This window comes from Rhipicephalus sanguineus, chromosome 3 (genome assembly GCF_013339695.2).
Source record: "Rhipicephalus sanguineus isolate Rsan-2018 chromosome 3, BIME_Rsan_1.4, whole genome shotgun sequence".
NCBI classification, from domain to species: Eukaryota; Metazoa; Arthropoda; class Arachnida; order Ixodida; family Ixodidae; genus Rhipicephalus; species Rhipicephalus sanguineus.
Window position 1 is genome coordinate 108,813,871 of NC_051178.1, and position 10,852 is coordinate 108,824,722.

At 47.2% G+C, this 10,852-nt stretch overlaps 1 protein-coding gene across 1 annotated transcript; it reads left to right on the plus strand.

Moving 5' to 3' along the window:
• The first annotated feature begins 38 nt into the window (after window positions 1-38).
• Window positions 39-9,969, plus strand: LOC119386919 (negative elongation factor D). The gene is made up of 5 exons (XM_037654208.2): window positions 39-417; window positions 869-1,093; window positions 4,164-4,358; window positions 6,443-7,093; window positions 9,488-9,969. The coding sequence occupies exons 1-5, from the start codon at window positions 127-129 to the stop codon at window positions 9,905-9,907; spliced, it is 1,782 nt and encodes a 593-aa protein (XP_037510136.1). The 5' UTR covers window positions 39-126; the 3' UTR covers window positions 9,908-9,969.
• Window positions 9,970-10,852: the final 883 nt, after the last annotated feature.

The window sequence follows — 10,852 nt, forward strand, 5'->3', positions numbered from 1 at the left end:
CTCAGCCAGCGCCGATCCGTGCCAATCCTATCCAAGTCAACTTGCAGCTAGATGTTTGTTTTGGTTGCGAGGTTGATTAGTTTAGCCGCGTTAAAAGGTCGTTAGTGTATTCTATCCTACGAGAAGATGGAGGAATTCGACGAGGAAAGGACGTGGGAGGAAGGCGATGCCGATTCGCCTCTGGGCGAAGACCAGGAGGCCCTCGTGGAAGGGATTCAACAGGAGTGCATCGAGAAGTTCAGCAGTCTGGACTTCATCATGGAGCCCGGCATATTTGCCCAGCTGAAGCGTTACTTCCAGGCGGGCGGCAACCCGGAGCAAGTTGTAGACCTGCTGCTCGAGAACTACCAGGCGGTTGCCCAGACGGCGAACCTTCTGGCCGAATGGCTCATCATGGCAGGGATGAAGATCACCGAGGTAAGCATCTGCTGCTGTTGCGTTTGCTCGGAACGCTCTAAGAACCTCGTTCCGTTAACTGTGCATTTCCGCCGAAGTAATGGCACCAACGCACAGAAGCAATTGCGATGACGGTTTAGCGCTTATCGCTTGGATTACACGTGTAAAGCTGTTTTCATCTATTTGCCGCATCTTCTGACTTTCTGTGTGTGTCATTGATCGTGTGTCATCGTTTGTCATTCCACAATCACTTAAAGGAAAAAAAAAACGGCATTTCTTGCACCATCAAAGCGCTCTTCATCGTGTCAGCACAACGCTAAACATTGTTGTCTCTTTCACAGCTTCAAATTTGGGCGAAACTGGCTTCTCTTTAAGCTCTAGTTTCGACTTCGGTGCGTGTACTGCTATGTAATCGCAGTGAGGGCTGTTTCCACTTACACCATCGTGTCACTCATGACCCTTGGCGAGACAGGTTCAGGGCCTGGTGGAGGACCACCTGAAGCAGATGATACTGAAGCACTTTGACCCCAAAAAGGCCGACTCCATCTTCAACGACGAGGGTGAGACGCCCGCCTGGCTGACTGAGATGATTGAGCACCCCACCTGGCGTTCGCTCATTTACAAGCTGGCCGAGGAGTACCCCGACTGCCTCATGCTCAACTTCACCATCAAGCTCATCTCGGATGCTGGATTCCAGGTATGAGAAGGACGCCCTCGGAGTACAAAGTTCAGGTTCACACCGTTACTCAAATGGCTCTTAAGTGCATAGCACTTTAGGGACCCGGCTTGTCATCCATCCATTAGGGAGTTTTCGAACAGGGGCCCCAAAGAAATAGTGTCGAAGCCACTGTGCATGCGTGTGACCCCATAAGCGTTTGGGTTTTGCGTTGGTGACGCTATTTCTCGAATTTAGCAGGAGCCCAAAAGCCTGCCCCAAAAGCTTTGCGTCGAGCAAACATGACGGCACCCACTGAAGCGATGGCTTTTCGCCCAGACTAGAGTGACCTAGAATAGGGGGAGTGTCCCAAGCGCCGCAACCCTATTCGAAAACTCTTAGCTCCTGCTTGACCCAAAGTGAGCACACGCAAAGGGCGTTGGGGCCCTTATTCGAAAACTCCCTATTGTCTCATGTCGCACGGTCACGCAGTGGTCAATACAGGCCTAAACAAAGTAGCTGGCTGGGCTAGTTGGTTGTGCATACCTGAAATAAACAGCGCAAAAAACGGACGGCCACGGAAAGGAAACACACAGGACAAGCGCTGACTTCCAACTGAATTTTTATTGACAAGAAAGACCTTATAAGTGCTTGCAGGAAAGTTAAAATCAGAATAAAGAACAGACCAAAAAAATGCAACGATAGAAACCAGGCAAAATACAAACAGTTCCAGTAGCCGGCTGCGCCCATCCCCGCATTCTAAAAAACCCCGCTCTCTGTCTGGTAGCAAAACCGATGGCTTGCTAGCGCACGTCAGCACGTGTGGGTGCACGCCGCAGTTTCAAGGGACCACTGTTGTGGATAGGAACAAGGATGAGCAAGCACGAGTAATCAGTGAGCCTGCGCAGGTGACACGAGAAAAGAACAGTTGCGTTAGCAAGCCATCGGTTTTGCTATCTGACAGAGAGCGGGGTTTTTTAGAATGCGGGGGTGGGCGCAGCCGGCTGCTGTGACTGTTAGTATTTTGCCTGGTTTCTATCATTGCATTTTTTTGGTCTGTTCTTTATTCTGGTTTAGCTTTCCCGCAAGCACTTATAAGATCCTTCTTGTCAATAAAAATTCAGTTGGAAGTCAGCGCTTGTCCTGTGTGTTTCCTTTCCGTGGCCGTCCATTTTTTGCACTGTTTATTTCAGACAGGCCTAAAACAGGGCTAACAAAGCTCAAAACCAGTGCAAAATAAATTAACACGGTCTGAAGTAGTATAAACTACAGAAATAACCAAGAATTAATCACAATAATTTACGTAACATCGCTAGAAATGCTTCTGAAGCATCTGGCTCAGACCTGCGCTGTGCAAGAGAGGGCACCACCACCTCGGCAAGCGCGCGATTTCCGAGGGAATCGCTGGGTTGCCCGTGCTATACGTTTCCTCAGGTTTCACGGTAGTGAAGCTGCAATAAAGGGACACTAAAGGCAAATATTAAGTCGACATTGATTGTTGAAATAGCGGTCCAGAAACCTCGTAGTGCTACTTTTATGCCAATGAAGTGCTTATTTTGAAATAAAATCACGTTTTAGTGGTCCGCATCGCGGTAACGCACTTCATATCACCCGCCTGAAATCCGACTTTCATACGTCACTGCTGCCGTGCCCAACGCTGCCCGCCTTCACTGCGCGGCCGCCGACACTAGTAGCAGCAGAGCGAAAGTAGCGGGACTCACAGCAGCAACAATGGCCATCGAAGCCATCGAAGCTTGCCGCAATGGATGTGGATGGAGTACTTGACAACGAGACATTGGCTCGCGACGCTGGGCTCCAATTCAGTGACTTGAGCCTCGATGAATGCGGTATGCTGCTGAGGGCTCGTAGTGCCAGCGTCGTTGCATGCGGCATTTTGTCGAAATTTCTGTCAGAGCGACTTTCACGAGTGCGCAAAACACACGCGGCAGTGCGCGATCCCGAAACTACCACTGAGACGCGACCGCGTGAGCGAAGCAGGGCGCCGAGCGAAGCGCAGTTCGGTGAACCACGCGCGCCGTTCCCGTGCCGTTAAACCGGCGCGGGAACGGCGCCGTTAAACCTCGCACGCCTTTCCCCATGGCAACGCCACAGAGGTTCTTTTTTCCATGAATCAAACGGAAACGAACAAACTGCATTTTATTACGTCTTTTGATGCACGGAAGGTTCTTTTTTTATTGCTGCTAGTTTGATTACTAGTTATTTACTGTAGGCAGACTCTCATACGTCATTGAGATCACTTCAAAAATGTCCCACTCATGGCACTCATCATGTGATACACTTAGCTTAATTTCTCGGTAAGTAGGCCACTGCTGTTGATAATATTGCCGTTTTAGAAGTTGTCATACATTGAGCTTTCACTCTGACATAAATTGTTATTTGCCTTTAGTGTCCCTTTAAGTGCAGGATTTAGAACTACACCAAGACCTACAGAAGAATGACATTAGCGCGGGATTTAGAACTTCACCAGGGCCTACACAAACACGACGTTAGCATGGTGTTTAAAACTTTGCCAGGGCCTGCACAAGAACGACATTAACGCGTGATTTTTCAACTGGTTCTCATTGTGCTCCCACTCACTTTACAGGGATGTGCAACCCTGTAGGGGTTGGAGCCAAGTGAAGCCTGCCCAACTCAAGTATTCAGCTGCTCCTAGTGCAATCATACGAGCCACATGGCCAGGATATCCTTTCAGATGTCAGTCGTGGCCGCAACTGGCAGACCCCACGCGGCACCAGTCCGGTTACTTTTGGGTAGTACCCCCTTGTACAAGTGAAAAACTCGAAACTGAGGATGCATCACTTCTGGAATAACCCGACACACTGAGAGTGTTGTGAAATAAGTGTTGAAGCTGTATCAGCTTGACCTGCTGAGTGTTCCTTGTAAGTGCAGTTTGACCTCTAGGTAACAAACTGTAATACAAAAAAGATACGAAGTTTCTGATATCTGGAAACTGTGGCCGCACTGGGAGCCACGCTCTCATTTCATCAGCTTTCAATATTACACAACGTGGTAATAATATATGCATACAACCCAGCATGTTTGTTTATTCGTGTTCTGATCTTTGCTGAGTACTTCCACGATTTCTGTGCAGGCAGAAATTACGTCCATCTCAACAGCCTCACAGCAGCTGGAGGTGTTCTCACGTGTGCTACGAGCTGCCACTGATAACTTCCTCGAAGGCGGCGAGGAGCGCATGAGCCAGAATCTGTCCGAGCTGACGCGCATGGTTTGCCATGGCGAGCACACCTACCTGTACAGCCAGTCCGTGCTGCACACCCTTGCACAGGTGGGCGTGGCTTCTCTGGCGTTGCCGCATGCAAGGAGCATTGGGGCTCCGTGCTCCCATTGATACATATCAAGCGATGCTGTGAAAGCTGTAAGAAACTTGGAGAACTTATTGAGCGCTTATGACCATTCAGGTGGAGCATGAGAAACAACTGGACGATGGGCTTACTTGCAAGTGAAAATTTTTTTTGTGAACAGGCTTTACATGTAGGAAGGCGACCGCGAATGCATCAGCCATCCTTCTCTTGTGCTTTACATTAAGAAGTTCACTTTTGTGTTTTGTTTCTTCACAGCTTTTTAAGATTAAACCATGGTTACCGTTCTCAGTTGCCCCTGATCTGCTCTACCTCACAGTCGTGTTGTTATACGTGAAACCCTTTAGAAACCTTTTCAGTTGTGAGTAAGTGCCTTCTCCTGTCGTTTCATGTGTGCTGTCTTTCATTGTGCTTACTAAGCTCTAAAGATGAAAGCCTACAAACATATCCATTTACCCATTCTGCTGGAAAAAATTCCATCGATGCTCACATTCACGACCAAAATGTGGTGCACTGTATATGAGAACATATATGGGTGGGTGTTATGTGATTTAATGTAATGGTAAGCGTCATACTTTTATGTAACAGTGTTGTGTGCTCATTACTTTAAAAGTGTTACACAACTCAACCTTTTGCCACCAAATGAGCAGAGAGTTCTGTCTCCAGCAGCCACAGTGTACCACTTGCGCTTGCAGTCTACGCATAGTTTGGTGCATACTGGAAGCATGAAGCTACATGAACAAATTGTTAGTTGATGTAGCCTTACATCCATGGGTTTTAGTATTTAAAACAGTTATTGTGTAGAAAGCATTGCAGATTTGAAAGAACTGTACTGCGAAACATGTATAACAGCTTTTCTATGACTGTGCTATACTTGCATAACTAAAGTTGTGTTGCATTTTACTAAAAATGACGTTTGTTGAGAAGGTTTCCGTCATCAATCCCCAAACCTTCTATTGGATGTTGTCTGATACTGAAAGGATGCAAGTGCTTTCACATATGTTTCTGTAGAAAATCTCGTAAGGCAGGCGAAATTAGGAACACAAAAGTCGCTGAGGAAGTCACTCTTGTGTATAAACAGTGGGTTGCTTGCCAGTACCGTTGCAGTTTGTGAATTAAGAAGGTGGCAGATACGTTAAATGGAATGTGAAAATAATTAGGAAATGGGAGACAAAGGCAAAAGCAAAGACAACCAGCTGCCCTTGGTCACTCAACCCACGTCTGCATGACAGATGCAATAATTTTACCCATTTAGTTATGGCAGTAGCTACCCTCTATTGCTCTTTCATTGATATACACTGAAACCTCAACATAACGAACACGGATATAATGAAATAACGGTTATAACGAAGTAAATGAAGAATAGTCTTGCAATACATACAGTGTTAGGAATGTACGCTTATAACGAATTTTCGGATATAACGAAGTTATTTTCGTGTAATATGTAACTTCGTTATAATGAGGTTTGAGTGTATACTTGTGTACGTGTACTAAGCTTAGCCTTAAGAGTGTTAGCCAGCACCACTCATGACAATGATTGAAGTGCATCTGTTCTCATGATCCTTCAACAAAAGGCGTCATAAGTATGTGATTTTAGGAGCAGGTGACTGGCTGTTAAACTCTTCTATGCCTCCTTACTCCACAGATAAAGCCCTTTCTGTGCACTTGAGTGAGAAGATTTAGGGAAACAAAAGCAATCGATTTCTCCTTAGTAACTATTAAGGATACCTCAAGGAGAAAACATTTCATAAGCCACTGTTACAGTGTCAGCCTAAAACCTGTCTCTGTGCTTACATGTAGTTTCCAGATTAGTATGTCATGTGACAACTCAGGCAAACAAGGAAAGAAAAAAACATATCTGTAAAGACAACAGATAATGAAACAAACGAAAGCACAGGAGAAATTCACCTCTACTTTATTTCTAAGTTTCTGTTGTGAGCTTTGTTGCAAGACATTCATCTCAAGGTTCCTTTTATATACTTTCAGGTCAAACCTCAATGTATTTTTTTTTCACTCCCTCCTTCTTTCCCATTTCGACACCCTGTTACAGGAGCCCCGTGGTGGTTCAAACGTCAAGCGGCTGGCGCAAGAGATCAGTCGGTACGCGCAGCGCACAGGTCACGACCCGACGCCCATCACGATGGCATTGAACGGCGCAGCGGCCTACCCGCGTGCCTGCCAGGCCCTGTCGGCGATGCTGTCGCGCGACGCGCTGAACCCAGCCGACGTGACGGTGCTGCACAAGATGTACCAGACGCCCGACCCGCCGCCCGTCGAGCTGCTGCGCGAGCCCCACTTCCTGGACCTGCTTCTGGATGCCCTGTTCCGGCCGGGTTCGCGGCTCAATCCCGAGCATCGACCCAAGTACGTGTACCTGCTCGCGTACGCGGGCAGCGTGTACGAGACGCGCCGCAAGGGGGTGCGCAAGTCCCTAAACAGAGACGAGCTGCGTGCCACGCAGCAGGCGGTGGAGAAGGTGCACATGTTGTGCCAGGAGCGTCGCGGCTCGTCGGAACTGGTGCCCGAGCTCGGGGCGCTGTTCCAGGCAATGCGGTATCCCGTGGTGGCTCTTGGAGTGGTACACTGGGTGGAACACACCGTGTCCGACCCTTCCTACTTCAAGTTGAGCACCGAGCACACGCCGCTACACCTGGCGTTGCTCGACGAGGTGGTCGTCTGCCACACTACCCTGCACCAGAAGGTGAGGCCTCTTCACACCATCGAAACAGGAGTTACGTAATACAGTGTATACTGGATGTTGAGGAACAGTTTTGTTTTTGCATGAACAGTTTTGTCCAGTTGGTCCAGCCGGGGTAAGCTTTGCTAGGCTGGAGGCCTGTTAGCAACAAGTAGAAACTATTAGAAACAAGTAATATAAAAAAAAAACAGATGTTCTCAACATAAAACTTAACAAAATTTTGTTCCATTGTCCTTTACTTTTATGGCTGTACGGGAGTGATCGCTGTGTTCGTGTTCCGTGTACTTGTGACAGAAGTGGCCTTAGGCTTGCTTGAAGTTTTGCCAGCAATTATGGAGCCCATGTATGGGGGGCCTGTACTTCCATCAAAGCTGTCACAGCACGACATAGTCATGAAAATTATACTGTCTGATATGCCACCACCACATACTACCCTGCATTGTTAATTAAGAGCCATCATCATTAAGCGAGAACCATCCGGCAATACTAGTAGCATCACTTCTGAAGATTGAACAATAAGGCTTGATCCTCATTGATCAATCCATTATCAGAATATTGGTTTGACAGTATGTAGTTTTGATTGACCAAGCCAGCTGAAGTGGATGGCATGGTAAGTGGGATAACTGCCATCATCATTGGTTTTAACCTATCACTGGGTGAATGGTGCTGCACTGAGATGTAATGCAGTATATAGTATAGTGTGAAATCTTAATGTGATCACTTTGAGAATGTGAATTCCTGTGTAACTGCAGTATCTTGCTTTCTAGAGTCGGCAAAGACTGAATACATACATTCTTGTGTGCCAAGTCTGCCTACTCTGTGCTCACGTTGGCTCAAAGTATAGTTGTCACAGCTGGACACAAATTGCACAGAGGTATGACTGCTGCCCATTTTATTTCAACAAGCCAACTCGACTTGCTTCCACCATGTTCATGTAATTTTCTTAACCAGCAAGGTTGCAGGTAGAAAACTGGAAACTAGGGGTGTGCGAATATTCGAAATTTCGAATATTTTTCTAATAGTGTTTGCTATTCGATTCGATTCGCACTGAAATTTTACTATTCGAACTATTCGAACTTCCCAAAGACAAATGCAGTCAACGTCCGGTTCAAAGTGACCCCTTCAGATTTTCAACATGCTTCACCTCATTACACTCTCGTATTGCAGCAAAGCTGCCTTTCAAGCTCCGTTACGGTCGAACTTAGCCAAGAGACAAAGTCCAGTTGAAAGTGGTCGCTAGATTTTTCAATATGCTTCACCTCATCACACCTCTGTATTGCGGTAAAGCTGCCTTTCAAGCTCCGTTACGGTCGAACTTAGGCAAGAGACAGTCAACGTCCGATTGGAAGTGGTCCCTAGAGTTTCAATATGCTTCACCTCCTCACACCGCCGTATTGTGGCAAAGCTGCCTTTCAAGGTCCGTTACGGTCGAACTTGGCCAAGAGACAGTCAACGTCCGTTTGGAAGTGGTCCCTAGAGTTTCAGTATGCTTCACCTCATCACACCCCCGTATTGCGGCAAAGCTGCCTTTGAAGCTCCGCTACGGTCGCAAATGTATTAACTCAAGTAAATGCTGATTCCAACATGAAGGTGAAAGATGTGGCAGAGTTGGGGGCTCAATTAATGCTGTTTTGGACTTGAAATTTGGGCAAGAAGTTCGAAAAATAGGACGCCGAAGCTTTTTAGCATCCAAAAATTCAGATGCTCTTAGATATCAAAGTCTACGAGGCAGATTTGGAACTCCAGACTTGAAGGGAGCACACCCTTGACCACCACATCAGTTGGCCTTCCACAGAAGTTGAAAGAGGAGGAGAGGCTGAGGAAATAGCATCTCTGCCTACCACGTGTAAAGTGTTGTCGGCAACACTTTGGTTGCACCAAACATGTACATAAATACAATTCGGCCTCTACATTGCCTCATTCTTGATAAGAAAGACAACCATGAAATATGACCCCACCAACACTTCATCAACCTAGCGAAAAGAAACACTTTCATGTTGCTATCTCACAAGAACATACTTAGGGATTCTCTGCAACTTTTTCTTAATTTCACTTCGTATTATTCGAAAAATGTTTGAGAAATATTCGAAAAATTATTCGAAATTATTCGATTCGATTCGCACTCAATCTTTATTATTCGAATTCGCTTCGCACCCAAAATTTTGCTATTCGCACAGCTCTACTGGAAACTGAACTCGCCTGCACGTGTTTTACATTCAAACACACCGATTTCACCTTGCTTCATTCTCTGCCCTAGGGCTCCACAGAAAGGCTGGCCTATGCATAGGTCTATGTACAGAAAAGGCCTGTTTACAGAGTTTCCGTGTTTAGTTTATCAAATTCGTCCGTAACCTATTGTGCCGACCCACTGGGTGACCACCCCTCTCACCCCCGCAGGTGCTGGACCTTCTGGTGCGACTCTTCGAGTCCCCACCGCATGAGGAGCTGGACGTGCTGGTTCAGCTGGAGCGGCGCAAGATGCTCTTGGATCGAATGGTGCACCTGCTGAGTCGCGGGTGTGTCGTGCCGGTCGTCAGCTACGTTCGGGCCTGCTGGGAGCGGCAGGACACCGACGTGTCCCTCATTCGTTACTTCGTCACCGAGGTGCTAGACGTCATCGCACCTCCGTACACGCCCGAGTTCGTCCAGCTGTTCCTTCCCTTGGCCGAAAGCGAGGAAATCACGGGTGGGCTGCGCGGTGCGGCCGCGACCGCAGAAAGCAGCGGCGCTTCGGGCGGTGGGGGTGGCAGTGGTGAGGGAGACGCAGTCTCCGAGTTTGTGGTGCACTGCAAGGCAAACTACATTGTCATGAGTTGAGCAGTGCTGTTCTTCTGTGCAGGTACCTCCCGTATAGACTCGTGTAAGAGCTGCATCCTTATTTCTTTCACAACTTGAAGAGCTTCAGTGCTTACACGGAACCGGGCCATTTGGGCAAATATTTCAAACTGTGGGTCTGAAATCTACCGTAATCCTTCGCAATTGCCCAACACAGCAATAGGAAAGGTAGCCTTTTCATTGTGAATCCATTCCTTCATGCATAATGCACAATTGGTAATTCGTCTTATCTATTGTTGCCATTGCTTCTTACGCTCGGTTCACCAGCACGTTCCTGAAATAAGTCATTGTTCGTGCCATCTTAGACATCGGAGGCACTTAGTACATGGGTGCAGCACCTACACGAGTCAATACGGTACTTCCCTTTCAAGGGTAACACGAGGGCTTTTCCGCAATGTCTCGCTCCCTGAAACGTAGCACCCAACAGGTTGTTGGAATAACCATTGTACAAGTACAGCTCACGAAATCTTCATGCCCAAAGCAAGCGAGCGCGTTTAACCTGTCAAAACCGTGTTTATCAAGTGAGTGTACGATTGGAAATTGTTTTCCACGCGCTTTCCTGCGGCGTCTTGACGCTTGATACTACTGATGTTTTTGGTGAGTTCCGATGCAATGTTTAGGACAGTGTTGCTTTGCTGGAGGGCCAACTTTGAGCACACTTTTGAAAGAGTGTGTGTATATAGTCGGCAGCAGCGAGCTCTCTATTTTGTACTTCTTGCCCTTTTCTGTGATGACTGCAACGAGGCAAGTGTTGCAGTATTGTAAAGAGACTTCCTCCGTTAAGGAATGGAGGCATTGTTTTCTTTTTTTTAGTTCAGTTCTATTTTTACCACCTTTTGATCAGGCTTACATACATGTCCTTCTTTCAGGTTTTGCAGCTGAGGCATCCGAAAGCCCTTGTGGGGTGGTGGAGTTGTCGATCCAACT

What these genes read in the sequence shown, in the direction of transcription:
- LOC119386919 (XM_037654208.2), top strand. Translation starts at nt 127, where the DNA reads ATGGAGGAATTCGACGAGGAAAGGACGTGGGAGGAAGGCGATGCCGAT. An exon ending in CAGGGATGAAGATCACCGAG is followed by an intron (nt 418 to 868) that starts GTAAGCATCTGC and finishes TTGGCGAGACAG; the next exon opens with GTTCAGGGCCTGGTGGAGGA. An exon ending in ACACTACCCTGCACCAGAAG is followed by an intron (nt 7,094 to 9,487) that starts GTGAGGCCTCTT and finishes TCACCCCCGCAG; the next exon opens with GTGCTGGACCTTCTGGTGCG.